The sequence below is a fragment of the Vanrija pseudolonga genome, chromosome 3 (assembly GCF_020906515.1).
Source record: "Vanrija pseudolonga chromosome 3, complete sequence".
Taxonomy (NCBI): domain Eukaryota; kingdom Fungi; phylum Basidiomycota; class Tremellomycetes; order Trichosporonales; family Trichosporonaceae; genus Vanrija; species Vanrija pseudolonga.
The window spans coordinates 85,875-112,272 of NC_085851.1; the positions used below are offsets into that span (position 1 = coordinate 85,875).

Sequence of the window (26,398 nt, forward strand, 5' to 3'; positions counted from 1 at the left end):
GGCTGGAGTGTGCGGTGCGGTGCAAAACACGCACCCGTACACACACACAATGGCACGCATACACACACACCCACAAACGCCACTGAGTGAGCACACACCCGTGACAGCCAGCCACACAGTGACGTCTCGCCGCGCTCTGCTGCTAAGCATTACCACCAGTGTCTCCTGTTCATAGAATCTCTAGCTACATGCTCTGCATATGATCACGGCCCTGCTGATCTTCCTTCTTCAGAGTGCTTGGGCATACCCACTACATCCCCTGGCGTATCTGCCAAGCGCGGACCCTGCGAAAGATATTCATGGGCTTCTCCGCCTCGGAGGTGCAGTGAAAGGCAGTAAGGTGCGCGCAGTACGCGGCCTCCGTGATACCAGTGATGTTAAAGACTGGGGAGTCAGAAGGGGTCTCCGTCACGCCGCTTACAGTGCCAGCAGGCGTCGCCGAAGTAGCAGCACTCGTCGCACATGTACTGCGCATCGACCACACCACGAGCGAGACCGCTCAGCCAGATGAAGATGTCCTCGTATTCGCAGTCGGCGGTTCCTGATCTCATCAGGCTAGTGTTGCAGTCGAGGTTCCAATCGGGCATGATGGCTGAACGGCGGCGGGTGCTGGGAGTCGAAGATAGTGGGGGGCTTGACGGCAGCCGTCCAGAGCCAATGGAGCTGCATATTAATGGTCTAGAAGAGGGAGGGGGTAACAGTAGTGGCCGTCGAGTGATGTGAACCCGCCTGTTGGTGGGGTGGCGTGGAAAGAGCCAGTGCGACATGGTGTGGCACTCGGGATCAATTGTGCCACAAAGCCATCACCGTCACTTCTTCGCCCCGCCACACAGCGAAACAGCAAGTGGTAGCCAAACGACAAAACAATGAGCATCTGGGGCATCTGGACTTTTCCTGACACCGCACAGATTGTCCCAAACCGTGGCTGACTGCTCGTTCTTATTCAACGGTTACCCCCACCACCACCGCACCCCGTCGTGCAGCCGTCTGATCATGGAACAGCAGCTCTAAGCGCTTCCGCCGGTTATGACGTTGGCGGATCGATCCCGCTTGATCGTGGAACTCGCAGCTTTAAGCGCTTCCACGGGTCATCACGCACGGGCCATCACGCACGACCGTGGAACTGCAGCTTTGAGCGCTCCCATTGGTCATCATGCACGACGGTGGTTCGATCCCGCTTGCTGAATCCGAACCGGTCCCAGGAGGAAGGGGACTGGCGATCGGGGTTCGGGAGTGGGAGAGAGTTGTTTCTGCTTCACAGGTAGACCGTGTGTTTGTCTGTCTGTGTTCGGGATATGCAATCACAAGTCATTTGGTGTCCCGTTAACTGAGCAACGACCGTCATGCAAGGTGTCAGTTATCACCCTACCATGCTGTCAGCGATGCAAGGAGTGTTGGGATATAATAGCCCGACCATCTCGACGATAACTAGTACCTTTTGTGGAGCTGTATAAGTCCCTACAGATTAAGAGTCAAACTTATCTCGACCAGGAGATTGCGCGTTCGAGCCCGTAGGGAGACTCGAGACAGCGCCGGCTGCGCCACCAACGTTGAGCTGCGCCACATACCACACAAAAGCGAGTTCAAATAGGGGAGCCCATCGTCTAAACAAACCTCAGACTAAGGGGAGTGTTGGGATATAATAGCCCGACCATCTCGACGATAACTAGTACCTTTTGTGGAGCTGTATAAATCCCTACAAGGAGCGGCGCCTTCATTTTCTGCATGATACTCTCGACTCTTGCTACTCTCGACCTTCTACTAATTGGCCTCTCCCACAACTATTCAAAGCATGTTGTAGTAGTCGGTGTCGTCCATCATCGCCTGATACTGCTGCCACAGGAGGATCTCCTCAAAGAGGTCAGTCATCTTGGCAGCCGCCGACTCGGAGTGGCCCTTGCCGAGGAGACCGCCCTTGATGGTGGCGGCGTCAAAGTCAAGGACCTTGACGCCTGCGAGTGTCAGCGGCGGGGCGTCGGAAGCAGTGGTTCACTCACAGCCAAAGCTGACGTCGCTCGTGTTGGAAGTCATGCGGTAGTGGGTGCACTGGAACTTGGTGGCGAGGGTGCCCTCGCTCATGCACTCAACCCAGAAGAGGATGGTCTAGAAGCGGGTCTCGCGAGACATGGTGGTGTGTTGTGAAGATTGCTAAGAAGAAGTGTTGAGAGTTGTGGTAGAGAGGCAAAGTGTGGGATGCGTCTGATCTTGTACCATTCAGATTCTCGAGCATGGCTTGCTTGGAGTGACGGGTCATGCGCTTGCCACACTGATGGTGATGGTTGACTCCTCGCCCTCTCACTGATGCAGATGTTTTCACTTCCTCGCCCTCGGGGGACCACGACTACAGGCTGCATCCAAACAATAAGCGGTGACGAGTGATGGGCACCGGAGAGATTCGGAATGCATCATGCAGGCAAACATTGGCTATGTGAGCCGCCGATCCATCATGCAACTCAAAGGATGCCAGGAGCAAAGAGGTCCAGGCTCTCCAGGATGTTCTGGTTGCGCTGGCACTGGCTGATCTCTTCAAACACAGCGGCCATGTCCGAGATATCCTGCTGGTCGTGGCCCTTGTGAATGAGAGCGAGCACCACGCTTGGCGAGGTGATGCCCTCCACGGACACGCCTGGAGGAATGAGCTTTTGCTGTTGTTGCCGACTCACACATGAAGCAGATGTCACCGGGGCGCTCGTGGCAGCGACCGCACCAGAACTTTGAGTCCACAGTGCCGTCTTGAATGCACTCCAGCCAGTAAAGGACGTCGAGGAGCTGTGAAGCGGGCATAGTGAGATGGTTGCGTTGTTGGTTGTGGTTCCAGCTGTAAGAAGGGATACCTGGAGCCTTTATGAGGTACTGGCGTGGCGACTACTAAAGGCCAAGACACAGACAGTTGAGGTGATGGTGTTTGCCACTCCCACAGATTCCGCGCCGTCAATGCCTCCCCGCCTAGCAACAATTTCAATGATGGGAGATGCATACATATATAAGAACGCCTCAGCACTCCTGCTAGACTCGCCTCCCATCGTTCTAGTCGGACACACGGAGACGTGAGAGCCCGACGGTATCCGCGAGGTTCTGCTCCACCTGCCAGTCGCGAATTTCAACAAAAAGATCGGCCAGAGCGACGGCGGTGTCCGCCGTGTGGCCCCTAAAATTGAGCTCCATGAAGATGACTTCGCGGTCGAACTCGACAACTGGCACACCTGGGCCAACAGTCAGCCTCCTGCTGGGACGGAGATGAAGAAGCTACCAACTCACACATGTAGCAAACGTCGGTTAAGCGCTCGTGGCACCGATTGCAGCGCTCCAGGACCGTTTGGGTGTGAATGGACTCCAGCCAGAAGATGGCGTCCAGGAGACGAAGGTAGTAGCCCATGGTGACGGTTGGGTTGGTGGTCCAGCAGATGTTGAGTTTGGTCCAGGAGAGGTTGAGATTGGTGCAGGAGATGTTCAGATGGTGGCTGGTGTTTGCCGTGCTCAAGAGGTAAAGTAAAAGGAAGGATAGTTCGGTTCCAAACAGAAAGCCGACCGTGCTGGAGTGACTCGGAACGTCAATGGTAGCGATCGCGTAAACATGAGGACAGATGAATGCAAAGAAACTAGATCTCAACTAGAGGGTGGACAATAAAGTCTACCAAGCGGGAAAGACAGCGAGGAATGCGAGCACAAGGAGGAATGCGACCACAGTCACAATGGCAAGCTCCATCGGCTCCATGTCGAGGCGGTCCATGCGGCGGTGGCGGTCCTGCTCGTTGGCGAAGCGGTCCTGCCAGTTGAGAATGTTGGTGAACAGATGTCCCAGGGCGTCGGACTCGTCCTCGGCGTAACCGATGTCAAGGAGGTTCTCAACGATGTAATCGAACGTATAGCCCTCAAGAGGCATGTCTGCGGCCATGAGTGACTGATGTTATTGGGTCCAATCCCTACTCACACGCATAGCAGACAATGTCTTGATCGCAGCGGTAGCAGCGGTTGCAACGGAACTCAGGGTTCGCGGTGCCAGCCTCGATGCGCTGCAGCCAGTGAATGATGGTGTAAAGGTTTTCGGCGTGGAGCATGGTGAAGTTGCTTGAGGGTTGTTGTAGAGGTGGTGGATGAAGAAGAGGAAGCGGATGGACAGTCACGCTTAAATGATGTCTCGAGCTGCAGACACCATGGTAGTCAGCGCTGAGCGACGGCATATCTTCCACACTTGTAGGATTTTGATGGAGTAGCATTTGATGGATGTGTCACTTCCTCGCACCACGGGTAAACTGGAGACAAGGAAAAGTGCTCGCAAAACAAAGGCGGATCACGAGTGATGCAGTGCGGTCTGTAAACAGACGAATGACAAGGGAACGATGACATGGGACAATGCACTGGTTGTTTGTATCTACTGATTGACTGATGGCCTTCACCTAGCCGAGACATAGATCCAGCCCATCTATCTGGCGAGTCTGAAGCCTCTCAAAGAGGGCACCCATTTGGGCCGCCCGTTGGCGCGTGTACCCCCTCGAAAGTAGGGCGAGATACACAACGTCGAAGTCAAAATCCTCAAACTCGATGCCTTACGAGGTCAGTCTTTCGTCATGGCCTTCTCGATCATCCGACTTACACCTATAACACACAGTGCCAGGGGTCTCATCGCAGAAATCGGGGTGGAAGTCGATGTAGAGGGTACCTGCAAGCGCACACTCGAGAAAGCGGATGACGTTGTCGAGGCGAGCCTGGCGGCCGGAGTTGACGTGGTCGACTTGTCTAAGGAACTGGTCAATGGCAGAAAACTGAGTCATTGTGTGGTAGATGATTGGGATGGAGAGAGAAGAAGTGAGATAGCAGCTGGGACAATGAGCAGGCTTTTTAATGCTTTTCGAAGACGAGTTGGCAGCATAGATGAACGCCACGATCACGCGACATGCAAGTCTCCAAGGAACCAAACATTGTACTGAACGAAAAGAATTCATCGATCTCTGCTAGCTGCAGTGCATGTACAACGAGTCTTCAAAGTAGGAAATGTAAGAGGGTGGTCACGGTTCAATGGGAGCTGGCAGCTCAACCTTGGACTCGTTCACACCTTTGTGGCGTTTGCGCCACCATGGCTTAGTGCCAGTTGTCGCTGTAGCCGCCGTCCGACCCATAGCCCTCGGGCTCGGAGGTGTCACGAGCCGCCCAAGCAGACGCGGCGGCCTCGCGCTGGGCAACCTCCTGGCGGGAGCGGATCCAGCCCATGTAGGCGACTTGGTGAAGCCTCTGGATCGAGTTCAGCCCGAAAGAGTGGCAGAACTGGCCGTACTCGTAGTCCGTGATCTCGGTGAGGTCGTACACTGTGGGCGTCGTCAGCTTGGTTGTGCTCGCGCCACTTACTGTCAAAGCATGCGGCGGCGGAGGCGAGACGGCAGTTGTCGCACATGATCATCTGGTCGCGGTCGCGGTTGGACATGAGCCAGAAGTGGACGTCGAGGAGGTGCGACATGGCTTTGGTTGGGGGGTCGTTGTGTTGTTGGAGAGTTGAGTTGCTGAGGGAGTTGGGTTGGAAGAAGTTGGTGGATGACATGAACAGCCTGCTATCTCATGATTTATACATTGGCAGGTATGGCTCCTCCTCTCTGATGACCGGCCAGACGATTGCCACATCATGTTTGGTCAGTGATGAGATAGCAGCTCATGTGTGGTGTTTGCATGTTCCGAGTCACCTGCTTATGGCGGCGTAAGAATCAGGATCATTATCATCACGTGCTGCCGCTCCAAGCAGCGCTGCACGTCACACATCTCGTAGTCAACACGATGCATCTATCGAGTGATGGTGTGCTGTCTAGTAGCTGCACCCCCTCCACCCCGGCCTCCCTAGGATTGACCCGCGCTCTCATTCACCTTCCCCGGCGGGCCTGGCATCCCCTGCCAACCTCCTGGCTCTTCCGTAGCCAGTCCTAGGCCATCAGCAGCGACCCTCTACCACCAACTCACATTGAACACTATGTCATCCTCCCACTCGGTCCCAATGACGTTTCCCATCTCATGAGCCCATTGGTTGTGGGTCAGCAGCCGCGTCCTTGTCATCAAGTTGTCGACCATCCGGTCGTCCTTGATGTGAATGCGGTAGATCATCCTGATCGTGTGTTTGATCACGTCGAATAGCTGCTGGGGGACGACGGTGGGTGTCTTGTTCTGACCCAGAAGTCCGGGGTGAACCCTCTCAAGTCCGACGAAGGTGTACCTGCTCCCCTTGGCGTGCTGGCGGGCGGCAAGTGAAAGGTACGAGACGGCGACCTCGAGTCGCGTCGTCTTCATTTGCTCTGCGCTTGGGGGGGACGGGGGAATCCCAGACGGCCACACCACCAGGACCATCTCCCCCTGTGCAGACTCGCCGCCGACGTACACGCCAGTCTCCGCTGTTTCCCAATTGGTGTGGGGAAACTTGACGTGCAAAACATGAAGCCTGACACCTTGCGGGATGAGGACGATCGGGGTCGGTCGGGCGAGGGATATGTCGGCATAGTCCACGAGCATGGGGATGATGGGGGGATACTCGGTCGCGACACCCATGGTTCCCGACCACCTCCGGATAGTGTGGACATGGGGGAACCAGGTAAAGAAGGGCCGAGGGACCGCAATACCGGCAGTGTCGAGTACGTGGACGGCATGGAGGGCTTGAGGGAGGACGGCGATACTGGCGGACAGGGTCTTGTCAGAGGTGGGGGGACCAATACACCAGTTCTTCTGGCGGTTCTGGCGTGCGGCGACGTGGCGCAGGAGGTGGTCGTCGATCAGGTCGCACGCAGCCTTTGACACCAGCCGGAAGGTGAGAAGGGTGCGGTAGCTGCAGTGGGAGAGGATCTGGTCGAAAATGGCGTCCATGGTGTTGTGTGGAGCGTGGAAGGAGCAGGAGAGAGAAGGTGAGGTGTGAAGTGGGCGGGAGAGCGTAGGCGACGTGAGAGAGAGGGAGAGTGGATGTGAAGCAGAAGGTGGGTGGTTGAGGTAATGGGTGGTTGTAAAGGGGTTGTCGGTACACAAATTTACGGTTGGGCGGGTGGGAGTGCGTCGGGAGTGACGAGTGACGCCTTTGTGCTACTGCTGGCCATCCACGCCATTCATCCACATACACACGGCGCGACACAAGATGACAGACGAGGTGCGAGTGGCACATGGCGCGGATCTGTGCACCACCGCCTCACCGCCAACAACGGAAGCTTTTTTCAGACTCGACTGTGGAAATCAGCGCTATGCATCCGCTCTTTTGCAGAGACGTCGTCCTATATAGTATCTACAGGATCGCCTTCAAAGATGCATGCAAATGCATGCATGGAGGCCGGAAACGTGGAACGCGATGTTTGGCTGGCTGGGTGAAAACGCCGCGCTGGCGCGGCGCTTGCGGTGGGTTGCAACATCGACTTAGTCTCGTGGCAATCACTGCGCTGCTGTATGCATCACGCCTACATCACATACACGATGCTTTGCGCCTAGAACGGCCATCCCATCTTCTGTCCAATGTTCTGGTGGACAGCCTTGACCTGGGTATACGCCTCGATGCCGTACGTGCCGAGCTCGCGCCCGATGCCAGACTGCTTGAACCCGCCAAAGGGCACGCCGGCCGAGACGGACGAGTACTGGTTGACCCAGATGGTGCCCGCGTCAATGGCGCCCGTGACCCGCGCAACCTGGCTCGCGTCGTTCGAGAAGACGGCCCCGGCGAGGCCATAGCTCGTGTCGTTTGCGAGCTTGACCGCCTCCTCTTCGGTCTTGAACACGCCGACGGCAGTGACGGGGCCAAAGATCTCCTCGCGCACGACCTTCATGCCCTGATGCACGTCGCCGATAACAGTCGGCTGGACCCAGAACCCGTCCGTGCCCCAGTTGTCTCCACCGGTGATGATGTTGGCGCCCTCGTCACGCGCCGAGTGGATGTATGACAGCACCTTGTCCCTCTGCCCGGCGGAAATGAGGGGACCGAACGACGTCGCGGGGTCGCTCGGCTGGCCGATTGCGCACGTCTCGGCTTTGGCCTTGAGAAGGCGCACAAACTCGTCGTACACGCTCTCGTGGACGTAAATACGTGACGAGGCACAGCAGTCCTGCCCCGAGTTCCAGAAGATGCCCATGGCCGTCCAGGCGGCGGCTTGCTCCAAGTCGGCCGAGGGGAAGACGAGCGACGGCGACTTGCCGCCCAGCTCGAGGGTCACCTTCTTGAGGTTGGACTCGGCGGCAGCGACCGAGATACGCCGGCCGGTAGCGACCGAGCCTGTGAAGGCAACCTGGCGTCAGACGGCTCACACCGCACGGTACCCACCTTGTCAATGTCCATGTGCCGCGAGATGGCTTCGCCAGTGGTCGCGCCGAGACCGGGCACAGTGTTGATCACACCCGCGGGGATACCAGCCTCCTTGACCAGGTCGCACATGTACAGCGCGGTGAGCGGCGTCAGCTCGGACGGCTTCATGACGATGGTGCACCCCGCAGCCAGAGCAGGGGCGACCTTCCACGACCACATCATGAGCGGGTAGTTCCACGGAATGCTGAGGGTGAGCTCGCAGCCGAATCACACCACCTACATCTGGCCGCAGACCCCGATCGGCTGGTGGAGCGTGTACGCGATGGCGTCTGGGCCAAACTGGTTGATCGTCTGCCCGTAGAACTTGTCCGCCAGGCCAGCGTAGTAGCGCAGCGTAGACACCGTGCCGGCCACATCACCGTTCGTGGCCTTGGAGATGCCCTTGCCGGCGTTGAGCGACTCGAGGGCTGCGATAGTCTTGGCGTCGCGCTCGATCAGGTCGGCGAGGCGGTTGAGCACTGGGTTCGTCAGCGAGCTCCACGGTGACCAGGCGGGACTCACGCCGGCCGCGCTCGGCGCCAGTAACCCGCAGTCCCCAGCGAGTGTGGAACGCCTCGCGCGCAGACTTGACTGCGCGGTCGACGTCCTCCGCCGACGCGTGGGCGACGTCGACGAGCGGCTTGCCGGTCGCGGGGTTGACTGTGCCAAAGGTTTCACCGTTGGCGGGGAGAACCCATTCGTTGTCGCTGGGCATCAGCGCTGTCAAGTCACAGGGCTTACATGAAGAGTCCGACTGGGATCGTGATGCTGCCGATGCCGGGGACGGCCAGCTCGGTGTGGGTCTTTTGGGCGATGGTCATGGTGTGTGGTTTGGTCCAGAAGCCTGTGCATCACGGTACGCCTTTATACAGTCGCTTGACGGCACTAAGTCATCCTCAGACCCCACATTGTCGGGCAATGTCCGATCCATGTAGCCCCATGTAGCCCGTCCACCATCTGGAGAGCGATGTCAGACAGATAACGCGTCAACACTGCTCTTGGCGTCCTCGGAGGCCAGAGTTTGGACGCCGACGATATGTCTCGGCGCGTAGATGCGATTGCCGAGGTGTTTGCGGGGTTCAAAGTCACTGGTTGTCTAAAGCACATAACGATAGTCGAGTCGAGTGGGCAAAGACCGTGTGGAGGCTCCGTCAAACGTAATCTGAGGTGGCCTACAGCTGACCGAGGGTGAGGAGAACTCGCGGTGTCGGCCCGCCGATGAGTTGGCTCTTGACCTGGGATCTGGAGGGATCTGGAGGGACAAGAAGCGGCAATACGAGCCTCCTTGTCCTGTCCTGTCCCAGCTTCCCCAAGATGGAATCTTGTCTGCTGCTGGTACACGATCTGGTGGGCCGTGACGTTGAACGGTGGTGTGGGCATTGTGATGTGAGGTGGGTGCCATGATCTCGTCAGACCGACGCTGCTCCACCGTTAACTCTGCAACGACCTGCTGCTCCGGTTTCCTTCCTTGCCTAACAAAAGGATCCTGCCTAGCCTTTCACGTGTCCAAGCTCTTGTTGGATCTGAGTGCGGCGTCTTTGGTCTATTGAATGCACGATCAAACCTGGCGTTGAGCTCGGAAATGCAAAACGCAGCACGATCAGATGCTACCGAGCAAGGGCTTACGGCATCCGTTCCCCTCGGAAGGGGCTCCATTCGCTTCCAACGGGCCAACGGCACAGTTCCGCCATGCATTCATTATTGCGTGGGCCGCGTGGTTGGTGCATGTGGCCAAGCCCACCGCGCACAATGACATATGCTTTGGTGACGCCGAGCCACACACCGACACCGACAGCGGCGGCGCGCGCCGCCGCGCCCTCCTTTGCCACCACCACGCGTCGTCTCGAGCGCATAGACCACCTCGCACACAGCACAGAGCCACAAACAATGCCTCGCCGCACGCACCGCGGCCATCCTTTATAGCCTGTGCTGTCAACTGTAGTCTCTCTCTCTTGTCATCATCATCCAACCCACGCCCACCATGCCGCCGCCAAAGATCGATATCACCCAGGCGCTACACAAGGCCCGCCGCCGCTCCACTTTGACTCCGAGTGAGCGTGTTATTGCCGACGTGGCCAGCATGGGCGTGCACCACGCCCCCATGGGCCAGTTTCACAATGTCTTTGAGTGAGCACGTCGGAGGGACTCCCCGCGGGCACTAGCTAACCCCACCCCTGCAGGAGCCACCCAGGATGCGACTCGTGCCAGGAGCGAGGGACCAAGTGCAACCTCTCGGTGGACATGACGCATGACGGCGCGAGAATGGCCAGGAGAAAGGGCAGATGGGGGGTATGTTACCAATGTCGGGAGCAGGGGCTCGAGGCGACATGCACCCTCAGAAACTGGGAGTATGGGTTGCATGACCCTGAGGATGATGATCCGGAAAACATTGAGGTGAGTCGCAGCTCCCCAGGCCCCCCCCCATTGTCCTTGATTGCATGCTCCGAACTAACAAGGTTAGCCTACTGCCGAGGAGCAAGCTTGCCCCGAGGACCACCACGAGGAGGACGAGCCGCAGATTGAAACAATGGGAACAGGGACCAAAGAACGCCTCTTCAGCCTCTCGACGCCACCATTGCGAATCGACTCTCCCGCGCCTCCCACTACCAACGTCGATTTTGCATCGACCCCTTCTGGCCCTTGTGCTCCTCCTCCCGCTGCACAGATCGATCCTTCATCTTCTTCACAACAAGTCGCCGCCGCCGCCGTGGCCGCCGCTCACAGCTCACACGATAACCATGGTGGTGGGGTTGGATCTGCGCTCAGCCGTCGTTCCACCCCTTCAACCCGTAGCCGTCGTCGCTCTTCTGTCACTGTCGCTGTTGCCCAGTCACCAGCAGCCTCAGTGTCTTCCAAGCGCTCTCTCGCGTCGTCGTCGTCGGCAGCAAAGGCACCCTCCAAGCCCTCTGCCGCCCCCTCGTCTCCGGCATCTTCAAAGCACTCTGGAAGATCTCGCAGCAAGTCGACTGCCGTGGTCCTCGTCGACAAGCTCACCGCCGCCGCGCGAGAGGGCTATGCCATTGGGCTCGACCTTGGCGACATGACGATGACGCGCGGACAAACGGCGACGAGGGCGGCTGCAAGTGTTGCCAGCGGTAACGAGCCACCAGAGGACACTCCCGAGCTCGTCCACCTTCACTCGCCTCAGGCTGCCGACGAGGAGAACCTGGGTACGCCGTCCGAGACTAGCGGAGCAGTGCCAGGCGTGATCCGGCTCGACACTCCGCCCATCCCACCTGCTCCTCTTCCAGAGCTCCCGCCCCTCGAGTTCTACGCCCAAGTAAGTTGCCTCGTGGAGTTCATCTCGTTGACACGCAGTACACGATCACCCTTTGGCGTGAGGAGAACTTGGAGCTCACCGAGGCCGAGACTGCAACCGTGTCCCAGCACCTCGACAGCATCCTCGGCCGCGCAACCCAGCTGCAGGCGTGGACAGTCCCCTCCGGCCCCGAGTACGAGTTCAAGACCACATACCGCCTTGTCGATGAGGGACTCGCCCGCACACAGATCGTGGTGCGCTATCCCCTCTTCCAGGCGCACAACAACGGCCAGTCCTCCGCCAACACCATGTACGACGCGCTGCAGGGCAAGATCATGGGCATGCTCGAGGAGCTCCTATCGTGCCCGTGAGTGATGGGCTGTGCAAGTGCACACCGCTAACCATCCAGTGTCAGCCAGAAGCTCTGGAAGAAGCAGCCGACGCCTTGAGCTATTCATTTGCATCTGCATCGCGCGAGACAGCGCGCCCATCACTGTGTAGTATCCACCCCACAACGTGTATAAACAGCAACTGTAGACATAGAGAGAGGTAGCATGGCCACCGAATAGGTGGTGTCACATCCACAAGCGCCGCGCCCATCATACACATCCACATACACATCCACATTCATAGGTCGTATGAATATCACTTGGCCTCGACCTCTCCCGCCTTGTCAGCAGGCTTGGCCTTGACGCGCTTCATGAAGGGGAGGTAGGGGATCGACTCGTGCTCGCACTGACACCGGTCTTGCTCGGGCACGTCCTTGAGCGCCTGAGGTCAGCACGAGCGGCAGCAACGCAAGGCGCACAGATTCAATGTGATGGCCTGAGGTCCGTCAGCAGTGCACCACAGAACAAGCACCCACCACACCCCCACCACGTCGGCTTGCCGTCGTTTGGGCACGTTGTTCGATGGCACATGGTGATGAGTGATGGAGAGTGAGTGGGTGATGAGTTGACGGGCGGCAAACATTGTGGTTAGATCTCCCCCTCCCACGCATGACGTCTTGCCCATTTGTTTACGAACACCAGTTGTTCCGAATGCTGCTGCTGCAGCACCAGCTCAATGAAACCGAGCGGGGCCACCTGACAGAAGGCGGCCCATGTGGATGCCGGCATGGCTTATCGAGGCACGTTTCTGGACCGGGAAGGGAGTGTCGACGAGGCGAGGGTTGCATCGACTACTAAACCTTGTTATCCACTGGCACCTCAGCCCACGCGAGCAGCATCCCTCGCATGTACGCCGTCGATCCGCCGATCTGCCGAGCTGCACATGCCCGTCCACATGCTTGGGATCGCGCCGCGCCCCTGCCGCAGTTGCTATATACGCTATCTCGTTGGCTGTTGCTCTCTCGACGCGGCGACATGTCGTTGTCTGTGCCAAGTTGGCGAAGTAGCCGAACCCCGTACAAAAATGACGCACAAACAACCTCGCAGCACGACACTTGACTTATGCCTGACGACAACTGACAGCAGAATGGTGTCCGTCTGCGCCGTAAACGGCCGCCTTGAAGACTACGGCGAGCACATGCATCGATGAGGTCGGCGAGGTATAAGAGCTGCAATGGTCGTGCACTGGCCGGCCCGCCCGTAGAACACCATGCCCCGCTTTGACAAGTCCAAGCCCATCCGCGTCGTCGTCGTCGGCGGCGGCATCAGCGGTATCGCGACGGGTATCCGCCTGCGCCAGGAGCTGGAAGATAAGGTCGCCTTGACCGTGAGTCGGCGCCGCGTTCAGCTGCGCGGCTTGTGAGCTCACCCTCACCCTCGCCAGATCATCGAGAAGAAGTCGTCGCCCGGCGGCACATGGCGTGACTCGACCTGGCCCGGGTGCAGCGTCGACGTCCCGATCCACCTGTACCAGCTGTTCTCTGACCTCAAGCCTGACTGGAACGAGCTGTTCGCGTCCCAGCCCGAAGTGCTGGCGTACTGGCTCGGCCTGGTCAAGAAGCATGGTGGGTGCAGCGGCAGTTGCTGCGGGTGGCAAACGCTGACCTCGACCCAAGAGCTCACCGACGCGTTCCTCTTCAACTCCGAGTTCCTGGGCTCGAGCTGGTCCGAGACGACGCAGACGCACACCATCCTCGTGGCGAGCAACACCGGCAACAAGCTCAAGCTCGAGGCCGAGGTGCTCGTGTCTGCCGCTGGGCCGCTAGCCAAGCCCCGCATCCCCGCCTTCCCAGGCGTGGAGAGCTTCGCAGGCACCTACTTCCACAGCCTCGAGTGGGAGGAGAGCGTGCGCACCAAGAACATCACCTTTGAGGGCAAGCGCATCGCCGTGGTGGGCAACGGGTCCTCGGGGGTCCAGTTCATCCCCGGCCTCTCCGAGCTCCCCGGCACGACAGTGACGCAGTACATCCGTTCCGGGGGCTACTTCATCCCCAAGGAGCAGTACGCGTACACCGCGTTCGACAAGTGGGTGTACCGCTGGGTGCCGTTCGCCGAGCGCATCTCACGCCTGTACTACCTCTACCTGCACGACGTCGAGTGGAGCGTCGACACGCTCGGCAAGACGACGCAGGCGAAGCGCGACAGGCAGACCAAGCTGCTGCTGGCGTACCTCAAGGAGAAGGCGCCGGCAGAGTACTACGAGGTGCTTAAGCCGAAGTATCGTGCGTAGCTTCCCCGTCACCCTTGTCGAGCTAACACCCCGCAGCGCTAGGCGTCAAGCGCATCGCGCTCGACTACGGCTGGCTCGACACGCTGCACAAGCCCAACGTCGAGCTGGTCGGCACGCCCATTGCCGCCGTGCGGCCGGGCGGCATCGAGACGTCGGACGGCGTGCTGCGCGAGCACGACATCATCATCTACGCGACGGGCTCGGACGTGTCGCACACGGGCCTCGGGCTCTCGCAGGGCGTATACGGCGAGAACGGGGTCGAGCTGCGGCAGCTCTGGGACGAGCTGGGCGGCCCGCAGGCTTACGCCGCGGGCATCGCGGTCCCCGGGTTCCCCAACTACTTTATCGTCATTGGCCCCAACGCAATCTCGGGCAGCTGGGGCTTCACACTCGGCGTCAACTCGGCAGCCATCGGCCGCATCGTGCGCGAGATCGTAGACTACGGCCTGTCGTCCCTCCAGCCCACGGTGGACGCGTTCAAGGCCCACAACGCCAGCGTGCAGGCCCAGCTTGCGACGTCCGCGCCGGCCAGCCAGCTGACGGCCAACTGGTGGCGCACAGAGGATGGGCACGTCACGGTGCCGAATCCTGATGTTGGGTGTGAGTTGCCCGTTGCGAATGGTCCTATGCAAGCTGACACCCACAGTGCAACTCTGGTGGCACCAGAGCTGGACCAAGTGGGCCGACTGGAAGGCCGTGCGCGCCGTCGAACGCGACGGCAAGACACGCCTCGAGCGCGTCGACGTCGCTGCCAAGCGCCGCAACACACGGCTGCTGCAGACAGCTGTCACGGGCGCGGTGCTCGGCGCAGCATGGTACAACTGGCCTGCGCTGGTGCGCATTGCCAAGGAGGACACGGGGTTCCTCAAGCAGTTTGTTGGCCTGCAGCAGGCACGTTATAGTTATGCATCTTGGAGCTCCTATGGAAGGTGCAGGCCGCCGGCCAGCACCCCCTCGATTACGGACACGAGGCCGTTGGGGTTACATCCGATGATGTTGTGGAACGCGTCGTCGCCCCCGCTGCCGGTATCGCCAAACGCGGCGGCCATGTGCAGCCCGCCGATCGCGGTGAGGTCAAAGTCGAGGAACGCGAGCGGGTCGAGTGGCGGCGTTCCCTCGTCCTGTGCGGCGGGCTGCTCACCGTCGGCGGTGGGACGCGTTTGCGCGAGCAGCCGGGAGAGGAGGGACGCGAGCTGCGCGACGAGGTGGTCGTCGTCGACTGCCGCGGAGCGGAACGCCCCGATCAGCGACCACTGGAGCTCGACGACGTCGACGACTTCCTGCAGCATCGCACCGAACGACATGGCCTTCATGAGGAAGACGGACGCAAACATCTGATGTTAGTGGGTACCAGGCGTAGCAACACCCACCATGCGGAGGAACGTGCGGCCGGGGCAGTAGCGCAGTACGTGTCGCTTATGCAGTGCAACGCCGCAGCGGAGGAGGGAGATTGCGGCCGTCACTGCCTCGAGGATGAACGGGCCCTCGGCCCAGCGGAGGATGCTGGTCGCGAATAGCGGGCTTCGCTCGGGGTTCTGGGGTGAGCGACCCTCCCACACGCACAACCCACGTTGAACCGGTGCGTCAAGCGAGCATGCGCAGCGCGCATCCCGATGGCATTGGCGTACAGCCTGTCGCCGTCAGCCACACCGCACATGGCTGCCTGCCTCGCCACCCACCTGACATAGTCGACCTCGATACGCATCCGGATCTCGCGCAGCTCCTCAGCCTCCATGCCCGGCTGCGACTCGTCGAGCACGTCGTAGTCCGCCATGCCTGTCAACAACTGGCTCAGGCTGTCCAGCTCGGGCTTGAGCCGGTGCAGGATGGGCTCGAAGCGGCGCGTGCGGATTAGGTCGGTCGTCAGGTTGGGCGAGTAGTAGAGCAGTTCTTGGAGGAAGCCGATGAGCTGGGATGGTTAGTGGCAGGCATCAGGTGGGTGCCGACGTACGTGAGTGATCTCGGATGTCGCCTGTGACTCCTTCCACGACGTGTCTTGCGTCTCGAAGACGTTGTTGCTCGACAGAGGGACAGAAGGGTACATGAGGCTGTTGACGCCTTCCCACCATGCCGTGGACATTTCTGGCGTTAGCGGCGGCATGGAGTAGGGAGCTCACTAGCTGCGTGTCAGCGAGAGATCGCACACACGACGTACCTTGGATGAGGGACACGCGACCTAGGCGGACAGACACGCTGGGGTCAGTACTGTAGCCTACACCGTCACACGCACTGTCGATCGGCCGAGAGGCAGTCTGGTGTCAGCTCGCCAGCCCGAACGTACACGTACACAGCCATGCATCGAGCCTCCGCCGCCCGGCCCAAGCCACGACAGAGTCCTTGTACGTCGTCTCGTCGTGCAGGCTGAGCTCCTGCGCGATACGCACCGCCTGGGGTCAGCGTGCCCCAAAACACACTAACCAAGCCCGTCAACTTCCAGGACAGGTCGTCAAACGTCTTTGTCGCGCTGGGCGGGGAGCGGGTCGTCGACGACGACGTGCTCGCCGGATCGCGGAGTACAGGCGCGCGCGGCGGCCACTCGGAGAGCACGAGCAGGCCTTCGACCGTGCCGATGGTGGTGAAGGTCGGACTGGTGGGCGTCAGCTTGTTCCTTGTTTCGCGCGCTGCTGCGCCGACTCACTCCCCCATGGTGAGGTACCCCAGCCGCGCGATGACCCAGCCCACGAGCTTGCCCTGCACGACGCGCGAGCGCGCCGGCTCGGAGACATCAAAGCTAGGTCCGAGGTCATGGAAGCGGCTCGCGACGAGGCATATCGCCGCGAGGAGGATCGGCTCCTGGAGCAGCAGCGGGAAGTGCTCGGGCTCGAACAGGCGTATCGGGACGACGGGGTACACGGGCGCGAGGTGGGCGTGGTAGCTGCGAGCGTGAGTACGTGCGGCCAGGCAAGGCAAGGCAACATACAACGCTAGGAGCACGTTCGCCTCATCGGTGGTCAGTAGCCCGTCCCGCACCGGGCCCCAGCGACTCCATACCCTCGTCGGCGGGCTATCGCGCGCACGCGGCGGCGTCGACGGGCTCGGCGAGCTGCCGCGCTGGTCCTGCTCCTCGACGGCGGCGACGAGGATGCGGAGCGCGTCGGCGGGCGTCTCGAGAAACTCTTGCGGCGCAGCGAAGGGGATGCGGTGGGCGGGCGCGGTGGGCGATGTCCTGGTATCAGCGCCCGTGGTTCGGGGCCGACTCACTTTGCCGACGAGCCGGCCTCGCGCATCAACGTCGTCGAGCTCATCCCCAGGCGGGCGGTACTCGGCCCACTCGCGCTAGCGGCGACACTCGCCCTCCTAGTCATCTTGCGCGGCTTGCACCTCAGATGGCTGCCCACGAAATCGCACGTCCGCCCAGTGCGCAGACAGCGCTCGCACGGCGGGTCCTTTGGCGCGCGCGCGTCGGCGCCGAGGTCGCACCGCAGCTTGGAGTCGCGGCACGCCTTGCACGCCTGCGTGACGCGCTGGCGCTTCGGCTCTGGCGGCATGGTGAGGGGTGAGACAGTGCAGTGTCAGTGTCAGTGTCGTCGATACCAGCTGGGCCAAGAGGTGTCTGTGTTCGTTCGGAATTGTGGGGGGAGGGTGCAATGCCGAGTGGCGAGGAACGAGGGCGGCTTATCAGCTGACCCTTCCCAGCCGGCAACCGCGATAGCCACCAACCCCATCGGGAGGGCATGTGGCTGCACGAGCTATCGTATACGATGCGCAGACTGCATGCCCAACTCGACGCGCTCGGCTGTGGCGATAAGGATTGACTGCATCTGGCATCTGTATTGCACTACAACGCGACCCAAGCTACCCCAGTCTAGAACATGACATGTGTCTGCGGCGTCAGCTGGCCCCAACCCCCCTCCCTCGCTCACCTTGTAAAACTCCCTCATCTTGAGATGCACCTCGCCCCCATCGACCTGCGGCGCGGTGCCGTTCCCCAGCCAGCTCATACTATGCTTCATGCCCCTAGCTTTGACCCTCTCCCACTCAAAGTCCTCCCACCGGGGGTGCTGGAGCGCGACAAAGCTGTGCGAGCCCGAGCCGGGCCAGATGGCGCGGATGATGCCGTTGCCATCCTTGTACCAGCTCTTGCAGTTGGTGGTCAGCACCGTACGGGCAAAGTAGTCGTCTGTGAAGGCGATAAAGTCGTCCACGGCGCGGCGCTTGGTCACGAACGAGCCGTACCCGTCCCGCTGGCACTTGGCGATCGCCTTGGTCATGTACGCGCACTGCTGCTCCGCGACGACGAGCAAGCTCCCGGACCCGACGGCGCTCTGCGTCGTGAGGAGGTTGAAACTGTTGGGCAGCTCGGCGGCGAACAGCCCGAGATACGTCCGCGCCTCCTTGGCCCACACGTCCTGCATGTTGTTGCCGTCCAGCCCGTAGATTGGGAACGCGGGCCGGAAGGACACGTCGAAGCCCGTCGCGCAGACGACGACGTCGAGCTCGTGCTCCACGCCGTCGGCGGTGCGGATGCCGCTCGGCGTGAAGCATTCAATGCGCTCCGTGACAAGGTCGCACTGGGCTGTCAGTTCGATCCGCCGCGCATCCCACCCACATTGTCCTGGCACAGGGCCTCGAGATACCCCGGCCCAGGCGTCAAGCGCTTACACCCGACTGGGAAGTCGGGCAGGATGGCGTCCCCGACCTTGGGCTTGGCGGCCGTCTTCTGCCGTAGTATCTGGGTAAACTTGGTCGCGAAGACGTCTTGCAGCGGGTGGTTCTGGTGCCGGCGTCAGCGTGATCGCAAAGACAGCACTGTAGCTCACCCGCAGCGTCAGCTCGTGCGTGGACCCGAGGTCCTCCTCGATCGCGGCCCGGAAGAGGCGGTACACCTCTGGGTTACGGAACTGGGCGATATCCGCGTCGGTAAAGTGATAGTTGCTCTGGAGCGGCTTGTCTGGGTCCTGGAGCTGCTGGAGCATCCTGGATCCCCACCCCGCCGACAGCCACACTGCGGCGTGAGCACAACACGCCTGCGGGCATTCACGCACGCTTGCTCCGGCCAAAGTTGACGACGCGCTTCGCCTGCCGCTGGAGCGCGGGGACGAGCTGCACCCCGCTCGCGCCCATGCCGATGACGCCGACGCGCTTGTCCTCCCAGCTCCAGGCGGGGTCGGTGTCGATGCCGGCCGCCTTCCAGTCGCCCGAGTGGACGAGCTTGCCGGCGTAGGTCTCCCTGCCCGGGATATCCCTCGGCCACAGCGGCTTGGACAGCAGGCCCGTGGCGAACACCACAAAGTCGGCCTCGTCCTCCACCACTGCACCCGTCTTGTCGTCGCGCACACACACAACCCACTTGTCCCGCGCGCCGTCCCACCGCGCCCACTGCACAGAGTGCGATAGGCGGATGTACTTCCTCAGCCCGTAGCTCTCGGCGACGTTACGCAGGTATCCCGCAATCTCGGCCCCGGGCGCATAGTACGCCGACCAGTCCGTCTTCTCGGCAAAGCTGAACTGGTACGCGTGCGCGGGCACGTCGCACGCCACGCCGGGGTAAGTGTTCTGGTGCCATACTCCGCCGACATCGTCCTGCCGCTCGTAGATTGTCAGGTCGTAGTTGTCGAGGTTGTCCTGGAAGTGGATCGCGGCGCAGAGCCCGCTGAAGCCCGCGCCGATGCAGATGATCTTGACGTGCCGCGCCTCACGGATCGGGTGCTCGTACAGCTCTGGCGCCCACGAGAAGTCGAGGTGCGCGCTGGGGTCAGAACAGTCCAGCAGTCGACTTACGGCTTCTTGTATGACCCGTTCGCGACGGTGATGGACACGCCTTGAGTTGCTGCCATTGTTGCTTGGGGCTCAAGCGAGCACCAGCCAGAGGGCAGGTTATGTATAGGCCGGCGTGGTTCGGCACGGGGCAGTCAACGCCAGCACCATCACCCGGCCACCCTTCGGCATCGGGATTCCACTGCGCCAAGTGCCTATCTCTTAACCCGACCCTCTGCAATGCAGCATGGTCTGCTGACGGATGCCAGCGCAAAGAAAGCATGAGCGCCCGTGAAGCCAACTCGGGACACCGGGATTGTAACAACAACAGCAGTCGGGACATCGGCATTGTCGCAGCTCAGCTGACCTCACAATGCCGAGGTGCCTCTTGACACTCTCACACGGCCAGCAGTTGTACATAACTCGTCTGGGGCAGTGGTTATCGGACAACACGCACTGTTGACCTCACCGCACACACACTTGCCGCCATGCCCAAGACCATGTCCAACTTCCACCCCGCCGAGCAGGTCGAGGGAGAAAAGCTCCTCGACGGGCTGATCACGGACCGGTGGGTCGCGGCTTGAGGCACAGTATCTGACCGTCCCAGCGTGCTCAACTTCGAGTGAGGAGTACCACCCCCACATGGCACTAACCCACAGCAAGGACACGGAGAACGTGACCCGCATGCAGACGTACGCGCCGGGCTGGAAGGCCGGCGCGCACTCGCACACGTACTGGTGCGCAGGGAGCCCAAGAACCCGGGGCGGCCGCTGACACCGCGCGCGCAGGGAAGAAGTCCTCGTGCTCAAGGGCCGCATCTTTGACGAGACGCTCAACCGCTGGGTCGGCGAGGGAGAGTATGCGTGCCGCCCGCCGGGGCAGGTGCATGGCCCGATGGAGGCCGGGCCAGAGGTGGGTCACTCTCAAGGGTGATGCTGACGCCTGCTTCAGGGGTGTACTGTGCTTCTTATCAACACGAGCAGCTGGGGCAAGTGATACGGGCTGTGGGGTTGTAGATATGCTATGCAGGTGTACGGCGTTTGAGTCTGCTTGTCTGAGCGTGTCTTCCAATCGCCGTAGCTTTGATCCTAAGCAGGCCGTGAGGTGGCCTGCTGCTTTCTCGACCTCGGTGCGCCAGCGTCCCCTCCCCACACGACTGCTTCATCAGCTGCTGGCATGCTGGATGCGTTATCCCACGTGAAGCACGAGGTATGCAGCGGCTACCTTCGGCTATGCCGCGAGTAGTCGGCTCTGGCGCGGCGGCTGCCTGCCCACCGCGTATCGTGTGGCTTGCTGGGCCGCGCGCGGCACACGACAATGCCGAACCGAAGTGACAATGCCGGCGGACCCCAGCCTCCCCCACACACACAGCGGCGAGGATGTTGTCCTCGGGATACTTGTTGTCCCACCACTATCTCAAGGTCCGGATACACGGGGTCACGAGCAACTCTTGCAGAGATATAAGGCGGCGAGGCCCACCCCCACCTCGTCCCGCTCACGCACGATGGGCTCCTACGACACCGACAGCAAGATGGAGAAGGGCGACAGCCAAGTCAAGGTTGTCTACGCGAGCGACGTCGAGGTCGTCGACGCGGTGTTTGGCGAGATCCACGAGGACAGCGGGCCAAACTACCGCAACGTGAGTGCCTTGCCCTCCCTGCTCCACTAACTCCCCCAGGTGGGATGGGCCGGCACCACCATCCTCATGTGCAAAGCGACGATCGGCATCGGTGTCCTCGGCATCCCGTTCTCGCTGCAGGTCGTCGGCCTCATCCCGGGCCTCATCTACCTCACGGCCGTGATGGTCATCATCACGTGGAGCAACGCCGTGCTGGGGCAGTTCAAGCGCAACCATCCCGAGGTGTACTCGATCTCGGACGCGGGCCGGGTCATTGGCGGGAGGGTGGGGTACGAGTTCTTCGCGATTGCGTTTTTGGTCTGTGAGTGGTCGTCTGTCGTCGAGGTCGACTGGGGGCAAGCTGACCCCCCTCGCCCCAGATATGGTCTTCTGCTGTGGCTCTTCGATTGTCACAATTGCCACGGCGCTCAACGCCGTGTCCCTTCACGGCGCATGCACGGCCGTCTTCATCGCCGTCGCCGCCGTCATCGGGTTCTTGGCCAGCAGCGTGCGCACGCTCGGCAAGATGGCGTGGCTCGGCTGGGTGGGCATGGTGACCATCATGGCGGCGAGTGAGTGGCCTCGACCGCACCAGCCGCACGCACCACTGACACCACCCCAGTCCTCACCCTCACGATCGCCGTTACGGTCCAGTCCCGCCCCTCCGCCGCGCCGAAGACGGGGCCGTGGGAGAAGGAGTTCCACACTACCCGCCACGCGACCTTCACGCAGACCATGAGCGCCATCGCGGCCTTCATCTTCGCGACCAACAACCCGCCGACCTTCTTCGGCTTCGTGTCCGAGATGCGCGACTTCCGGATGTACGACCGCGCCATGTACACGACGCAGGTGTTCGTGTGGTGCACGTACGTGACCATCGGGACCGTCGTGTACTACTACTGCGGGCAGTACGTCGCAATCCCTGCGCTCGGGAGCGCCGGCGTGCTCATGAAGCGCGTCTGCTACGGGCTCGGTCTGCCGGGCATGATCGTCACGCTGGCCATCTACTCGCATGTGAGTTGCCAGCATGTCAGCCTTAACGGCTCAGCTGACCCCGCCCGCAGCTCGCAGCCAAGTCGCTCTTCGTGCGCATCCTCCACGGCTCGCGCCACCTCAACACCAACACGCCGACGCACTGGCTCACCTGGCTGGGCTGCACGCTCGGGTGCACAGTGGCAGAGTACATCATCGCGTCGGCGATTCCCATCTTCGGCAGCCTCGTGTCGCTCATCGGCGCGCTGCTGTGCCCCATTGTCGGCATCATCCCCTTCGGCGTCATGTGGTGGTATGACAACTGGCGCTCCGTGGCCCCCGAGAAGAAGACGGTGCTGCGCCGCGCCAAGCTGGCCTGGGCCATGAGCGTCACCACCATCGGCTGCTTCATCCTCGTCGCGGGCACTTATGCCGCCGTGCTCGACATCAAGGCCAACGCGTCCCACTCCAAGCCTTGGGGGTGTGCCGACAACTCGAACTCGGTGCAGTAGGTGTGGGGGGGGCGGCGTGGGTCGGCGTGGGGCTGGCTGTGAGAATCTTCAATAGATCGTTGTAAACAAGTTGTGCTTGAATGGATGCAGTCGTCGTCAGAGCCGAGCACGACGCAGGCAGTCCCCCCACCTCTCCTGCCACGGTCGGACGAGTGGCCGCTCTTACGTGACTCACATCGGCAACCAAGCGAGACATGCACCTCGACTCGGCTCGGACATGGCCGTGGCCGACTCTATTCTTAAGCGGCCCGGCGTGCCGACAATGCCCATCACACCTCCCTCTCTGCACAAACCATCATGGCCGCCCCATCATCGCCGCCCGTGGCCTTCGCCAACACGCCCGAACCCATCGCAGACGCGATCTTCGCCCTAACGGAAGCGTACAACGCTGACCCGAGTACGCTCCGCCCTTCCCACGCCATCGCTGACTGACCCCAGACCCCGACAAGATCAACCTAGGCCAAGGGGCCTACAAGGACAACACCGGCAGCCCATGGATCCTGCCCTCTGTGCGTGGGGCCGAGGCCAAGCTCGCCCAACACCCGCCGGGACACGAGTATCTCCACCGGTTCGGACATGCCGCCTTCCGCCGCCTCTCTGCCGAGGTCGCGTTCGGCGCGGGCTCGCGCGTGCTGGCTGAAGGCCGCGTGGCCTCGTTGCAGACCATCAGCGGCAGCGGCGCGGTGCACCTCGCCGCTGCGTTCCTGCATACCCTCTACCCTAACAGCCTGGTGTACGTCCCCGACCCGAGCTGGTCGAACCATCGGGTCATGTTCGAGGCTGCCGGCTTTGCGGTGCGCGACTACGCGTACTACGACCCGCAGGCGCGCAGTATCGCCTTCGATGCGCTGCTCGCCGACCTGCGCGCGGCGCCGGCCGGCTCCATCGTCGTGCTGCACGCGTGCGCGCATAACCCCACAGGATGCGACCTCACCCCCGCGCAGTGGAGCGACGTTGCATCTGTCCTCCGAGACCGCGGGCACATCCCAGTCGTCGACTCGGCGTACCAGGGCTTCGCGAGCGGCGACCTCGACGCCGACGCGCACGCCATCCGGCTGCTGCTTGACGAGCTCGCCCTCCCAGGAGTCCTCTGCCAGTCCTTCTCGAAGAGCATGGGCTTGTACGGGGAACGCGCGGGCGCGATCCACGTCGTCGTGCACGGCATTGCCGAGCCTGCCGCCGTCGTCGCACGCATCGAGGGCCAGATCGCGTGGATCGCGAGAAAGGAGTACACCACGCCGGCGCGGTACGGCGCCGAGCTGGTCACTGCCGTGCTCTCCGACCCCGGGCTGTACGCCCAGTGGCGCGAGGACCTGGTCACCATGTCGACTCGCCTGCGGACGATGCGCGCGGCCATACAGGCTAACTTGCGCGAGCTGCGCGCGCCGGCCGACGATAACTGGGACCATGTGACCACCCAGATTGGCATGTTCTGGTTCTCTGGCCTCTCGCGGCCGCAGGCGCTCTGGCTGCGACGAGAGCGGCACGTATACCTCGCTGAATCGGGCAGGGTGAGCTTGACTGGCGTGAATGAGGGGAATGTCCGCCGGCTGTGCGAGGCGATTCGGGACGCCGTCGAGCAAGTAAAGTAGAGTAGAGAGTCATGGATACATTGTTGGGTCGTGTACTGCTGCTCGTTCTTCTCGCCGGTTCAAGCCTCTCATTGACCCCCAGCCCAGCCTACTCCTCGTCCCCCTTGTCCTCGACCCCAAACAACGACCACATCAACTTGGCGTGTATGTCCTCCGGCCCGTCGTCGTGAGTGGTCGCGCCATCGGCGGTACCAACGACATACTCGTTCTGCCTCGTCAGCTGTGCCCCACACAAGCCAGCACTCACAATACCCAGGGACACCTTGATGCGCACCGGACCAGCCTTGTACTCCTCCAACGGAGTCGCACTCCGCCCCTCGCGCACCTCGATCAGGCGCAGGATGTTACGTGCGGCACACGAGCCCTGCGCGTAGCTCTCGTGTCCGGCGAAGATCCCCTCCGAGTCTGCCGCGTCGCCTATCGCAAACCACTCCGTGTTGGCCACCTGCAGCGTCGGCCCGACATGGATCAGGCCGTTGGGCAGGATGGCCGCGGGGTCGACGCCGGCGAACAGCGCAGTGTTCGGCTTGGAGCCGGTACACACCAGCACTAGGTCGGCGGTGAGTGTGCTCCCCTTGTCCGTGACCACGACCTTGTCCTCCCCGTCGACGTCGAGCGGGCGGTCCGGCCACGAGGTGACCCGCTCGCCCAAGACCGTCTTGACGCCGAGCTTGCCGAGCTTGTCCACTACGGCGTCGTGCGTCGCCTGGTGGTACAGCGGCAGCAACCGCTCCCGCGAATGGAGCAGCGTGACCTCCTTGTCATTGTGCGTAGCCTTGATGTCGCTCGCGAACTGGATACCGAGCGCGCCACCACCGACGACGAGCACGCGGCGCGCGGCGCAAATCTTGTCGTTGATGCTCTTCAAGAATGACACAGCGCCCGGTTTGCCGCCACGACCGGCGACAACGTCGCGCTCGCCGCGACCCCACGCGTCGCTAGGCGCGGAGAGGACCCCACCGAGCGCGTAGATAGCGTACTCGAACTCGACGGTCCGTGTCTCGGCAGTGCTCAGGTCCGCGGGGTACTCCCCGTTAATCGGCAGGGCGTACGTCACGCTGGTCGCAGTGAGGGAAGTCACGAGGCCGCGCACGAGCTCGTGCCGTCCGTCGTTCGCCTCGGCTGCCACAACCCCCTTGGGACTGATCTCCGGGCCGGGGGTCACGCGCCCGCCGTACACCGCATTCACGAGCGGCACGAGCGCGCGCGGAGCGTGTGCGGGCAGCACCGAGAAGCGCGGGAAGACGTACACGTCTGTCGCGGGGGTTAGGCATGCGAAGCGGCCTTGGTGACTCACGATGCGCGTGCGTGCTCCGCTCGATGCCGAGCACGCGCCACCCCGGTGGCAGGAGCTTTGCGAGCGTTGCCAGCGCGCCGACGCCGCCATACGCCACGCCGAGGACGACGACGGTTTTCGGCTGTGTGTCGATTGTCATGGTGTATGCATGTGGGCGGGCCAGCAGCACCCCTCCGCGTGCTGCCTATATCGCGTTTGCGAGGTGGGCCGATGCACCACAAGTCAACGACGATTAGCGCTCCGGCGGCGACGCGCCGCGCCAAGAAATCCCGTCCCGACCGCTTCGGCCGATGTTCTTATCTGATAATCCGCGGCGCCGAACCACCACCGCCATCACATCCCTCGGCCGAGGTCCGAACCCCAGCGCGCCAAGTATGTATGTTGCCGGAGGAATGCAGCTGTGGCCCGCTGGCCCTGGGCCGAAGCCGATGGCGAAGGGAATCGGATTATCTGGCTGCCTCTGCTGCGGGTCGGCACACCCGTCGTCCTCGACGACGGACCCTCGAGTAGCCGTCGGGTCGCTCTCCTCCTGTCCTCGTGTCCTCCTT

The 26,398-nt window shown here is 61.6% G+C and overlaps 17 protein-coding genes across 17 annotated transcripts; 5 read left to right on the plus strand and 12 right to left on the minus strand.

The window, feature by feature from the left end:
• Positions 1-250: 250 nt before the first annotated feature.
• On the minus strand, positions 251-587 carry LOC62_03G003549 (uncharacterized protein; the record flags this gene model as incomplete). The annotated part of the gene is made up of 2 exons (XM_062770084.1): positions 251-384; positions 422-587. 2 exons carry the CDS (start codon positions 585-587, stop codon positions 251-253), a joined length of 300 nt encoding a protein of 99 aa, XP_062626068.1.
• A 1,198-nt stretch (positions 588-1,785) lies between these two features.
• On the minus strand, positions 1,786-2,079 carry LOC62_03G003550 (uncharacterized protein; the record flags this gene model as incomplete). The annotated part of the gene is made up of 2 exons (XM_062770085.1): positions 1,786-1,952; positions 1,998-2,079. 2 exons carry the CDS (start codon positions 2,077-2,079, stop codon positions 1,786-1,788), a joined length of 249 nt encoding a protein of 82 aa, XP_062626069.1.
• Positions 2,080-2,453: 374 nt separating this feature from the next.
• On the minus strand, positions 2,454-2,784 carry LOC62_03G003551 (uncharacterized protein; the record flags this gene model as incomplete). Its single annotated transcript, XM_062770086.1, has 2 exons — positions 2,454-2,626; positions 2,664-2,784. 2 exons carry the CDS (start codon positions 2,782-2,784, stop codon positions 2,454-2,456), a joined length of 294 nt encoding a protein of 97 aa, XP_062626070.1.
• A 243-nt stretch (positions 2,785-3,027) lies between these two features.
• On the minus strand, positions 3,028-3,376 carry LOC62_03G003552 (uncharacterized protein; the record flags this gene model as incomplete). The annotated part of the gene is made up of 2 exons (XM_062770087.1): positions 3,028-3,203; positions 3,259-3,376. The coding sequence occupies 2 exons, from the start codon at positions 3,374-3,376 to the stop codon at positions 3,028-3,030; spliced, it is 294 nt and encodes a 97-aa protein (XP_062626071.1).
• Positions 3,377-3,631: 255 nt separating this feature from the next.
• LOC62_03G003553 (uncharacterized protein) lies at positions 3,632-4,058 on the minus strand (the record flags this gene model as incomplete). The annotated part of the gene is made up of 2 exons (XM_062770088.1): positions 3,632-3,885; positions 3,932-4,058. The coding sequence occupies 2 exons, from the start codon at positions 4,056-4,058 to the stop codon at positions 3,632-3,634; spliced, it is 381 nt and encodes a 126-aa protein (XP_062626072.1).
• Positions 4,059-4,397: 339 nt separating this feature from the next.
• LOC62_03G003554 (uncharacterized protein) lies at positions 4,398-4,772 on the minus strand (the record flags this gene model as incomplete). Its single annotated transcript, XM_062770089.1, has 2 exons — positions 4,398-4,546; positions 4,595-4,772. 2 exons carry the CDS (start codon positions 4,770-4,772, stop codon positions 4,398-4,400), a joined length of 327 nt encoding a protein of 108 aa, XP_062626073.1.
• Positions 4,773-5,079: 307 nt separating this feature from the next.
• LOC62_03G003555 (uncharacterized protein) lies at positions 5,080-5,452 on the minus strand (the record flags this gene model as incomplete). Its single annotated transcript, XM_062770090.1, has 2 exons — positions 5,080-5,303; positions 5,344-5,452. 2 exons carry the CDS (start codon positions 5,450-5,452, stop codon positions 5,080-5,082), a joined length of 333 nt encoding a protein of 110 aa, XP_062626074.1.
• A 394-nt stretch (positions 5,453-5,846) lies between these two features.
• On the minus strand, positions 5,847-6,834 carry LOC62_03G003556 (uncharacterized protein; the record flags this gene model as incomplete). The annotated part of the gene is made up of 2 exons (XM_062770091.1): positions 5,847-5,906; positions 5,944-6,834. The coding sequence occupies 2 exons, from the start codon at positions 6,832-6,834 to the stop codon at positions 5,847-5,849; spliced, it is 951 nt and encodes a 316-aa protein (XP_062626075.1).
• Positions 6,835-7,436: 602 nt separating this feature from the next.
• On the minus strand, positions 7,437-9,105 carry aldA_3 (Aldehyde dehydrogenase; the record flags this gene model as incomplete). The annotated part of the gene is made up of 5 exons (XM_062770092.1): positions 7,437-8,228; positions 8,264-8,489; positions 8,526-8,763; positions 8,807-8,991; positions 9,026-9,105. 5 exons carry the CDS (start codon positions 9,103-9,105, stop codon positions 7,437-7,439), a joined length of 1,521 nt encoding a protein of 506 aa, XP_062626076.1.
• Positions 9,106-11,022: 1,917 nt separating this feature from the next.
• LOC62_03G003558 (uncharacterized protein) lies at positions 11,023-12,497 on the plus strand (the record flags this gene model as incomplete). The annotated part of the gene is made up of 6 exons (XM_062770093.1): positions 11,023-11,028; positions 11,115-11,564; positions 11,603-11,910; positions 11,953-12,319; positions 12,354-12,368; positions 12,409-12,497. The coding sequence occupies 4 exons, from the start codon at positions 11,023-11,025 to the stop codon at positions 11,990-11,992; spliced, it is 804 nt and encodes a 267-aa protein (XP_062626077.1). The 3' UTR covers positions 11,993-12,319; positions 12,354-12,368; positions 12,409-12,497.
• LOC62_03G003559 (uncharacterized protein) lies at positions 12,189-12,463 on the minus strand (the record flags this gene model as incomplete). The annotated part of the gene is made up of 3 exons (XM_062770094.1): positions 12,189-12,314; positions 12,352-12,368; positions 12,409-12,463. The coding sequence occupies 3 exons, from the start codon at positions 12,461-12,463 to the stop codon at positions 12,189-12,191; spliced, it is 198 nt and encodes a 65-aa protein (XP_062626078.1).
• Positions 12,498-13,142: 645 nt separating the features above from the next.
• On the plus strand, positions 13,143-15,500 carry hapE (4-hydroxyacetophenone monooxygenase; the record flags this gene model as incomplete). Its single annotated transcript, XM_062770095.1, has 6 exons — positions 13,143-13,259; positions 13,317-13,497; positions 13,549-14,154; positions 14,199-14,762; positions 14,809-15,034; positions 15,449-15,500. 6 exons carry the CDS (start codon positions 13,143-13,145, stop codon positions 15,498-15,500), a joined length of 1,746 nt encoding a protein of 581 aa, XP_062626079.1.
• Positions 15,083-19,939, minus strand: moxY_0 (FAD-binding monooxygenase moxY; the record flags this gene model as incomplete). The annotated part of the gene is made up of 17 exons (XM_062770096.1): positions 15,083-15,496; positions 15,533-15,697; positions 15,733-15,793; positions 15,842-16,071; positions 16,114-16,244; positions 16,280-16,282; positions 16,318-16,355; positions 16,393-16,414; positions 16,450-16,549; positions 16,581-16,749; positions 16,801-17,037; positions 17,083-17,328; positions 18,009-18,673; positions 18,712-18,876; positions 18,923-19,107; positions 19,148-19,851; positions 19,884-19,939. 17 exons carry the CDS (start codon positions 19,937-19,939, stop codon positions 15,083-15,085), a joined length of 3,591 nt encoding a protein of 1,196 aa, XP_062626080.1.
• Positions 19,940-20,347: 408 nt separating this feature from the next.
• LOC62_03G003562 (uncharacterized protein) lies at positions 20,348-20,855 on the plus strand (the record flags this gene model as incomplete). The annotated part of the gene is made up of 4 exons (XM_062770097.1): positions 20,348-20,427; positions 20,519-20,596; positions 20,648-20,771; positions 20,811-20,855. 4 exons carry the CDS (start codon positions 20,348-20,350, stop codon positions 20,853-20,855), a joined length of 327 nt encoding a protein of 108 aa, XP_062626081.1.
• Positions 20,856-21,195: 340 nt separating this feature from the next.
• mtr_3 (N amino acid transport system protein) lies at positions 21,196-23,072 on the plus strand (the record flags this gene model as incomplete). Its single annotated transcript, XM_062770098.1, has 5 exons — positions 21,196-21,498; positions 21,538-21,799; positions 21,858-22,049; positions 22,100-22,491; positions 22,542-23,072. 5 exons carry the CDS (start codon positions 21,196-21,198, stop codon positions 22,959-22,961), a joined length of 1,569 nt encoding a protein of 522 aa, XP_062626082.1. The 3' UTR covers positions 22,962-23,072.
• Positions 23,073-23,246: 174 nt separating this feature from the next.
• Positions 23,247-24,566, plus strand: SPBC725.01 (Aspartate aminotransferase, mitochondrial). Its single transcript, XM_062770099.1, has 2 exons — positions 23,247-23,358; positions 23,400-24,566. The coding sequence occupies exons 1-2, from the start codon at positions 23,259-23,261 to the stop codon at positions 24,551-24,553; spliced, it is 1,254 nt and encodes a 417-aa protein (XP_062626083.1). The 5' UTR covers positions 23,247-23,258; the 3' UTR covers positions 24,554-24,566.
• fer8_0 (Fe-regulated protein 8) lies at positions 24,556-25,993 on the minus strand. The gene is made up of 3 exons (XM_062770100.1): positions 25,851-25,993; positions 24,801-25,807; positions 24,556-24,761 (listed from the first exon to the last, which is right to left on the minus strand). The coding sequence occupies exons 1-3, from the start codon at positions 25,987-25,989 to the stop codon at positions 24,642-24,644; spliced, it is 1,266 nt and encodes a 421-aa protein (XP_062626084.1). The 5' UTR covers positions 25,990-25,993; the 3' UTR covers positions 24,556-24,641.
• Positions 25,994-26,398: the final 405 nt, after the last annotated feature.

What these genes read in the sequence shown, in the direction of transcription:
- SPBC725.01 (XM_062770099.1), top strand. Translation starts at nt 23,259, where the DNA reads ATGGCCGCCCCATCATCGCCGCCCGTGGCCTTCGCCAACACGCCCGAA. An exon ending in AGCGTACAACGCTGACCCGA is followed by an intron (nt 23,359 to 23,399) that starts GTACGCTCCGCC and finishes GACTGACCCCAG; the next exon opens with ACCCCGACAAGATCAACCTA.
- fer8_0 (XM_062770100.1), bottom strand. Translation starts at nt 25,989, where the DNA reads ATGACAATCGACACACAGCCGAAAACCGTCGTCGTCCTCGGCGTGGCG. An exon ending in GCGGAGCACGCACGCGCATC is followed by an intron (nt 25,808 to 25,850) that starts GTGAGTCACCAA and finishes CCCCCGCGACAG; the next exon opens with ACGTGTACGTCTTCCCGCGC. An exon ending in TCAAGGTGTCCCTGGGTATT is followed by an intron (nt 24,762 to 24,800) that starts GTGAGTGCTGGC and finishes CTGACGAGGCAG; the next exon opens with AACGAGTATGTCGTTGGTAC.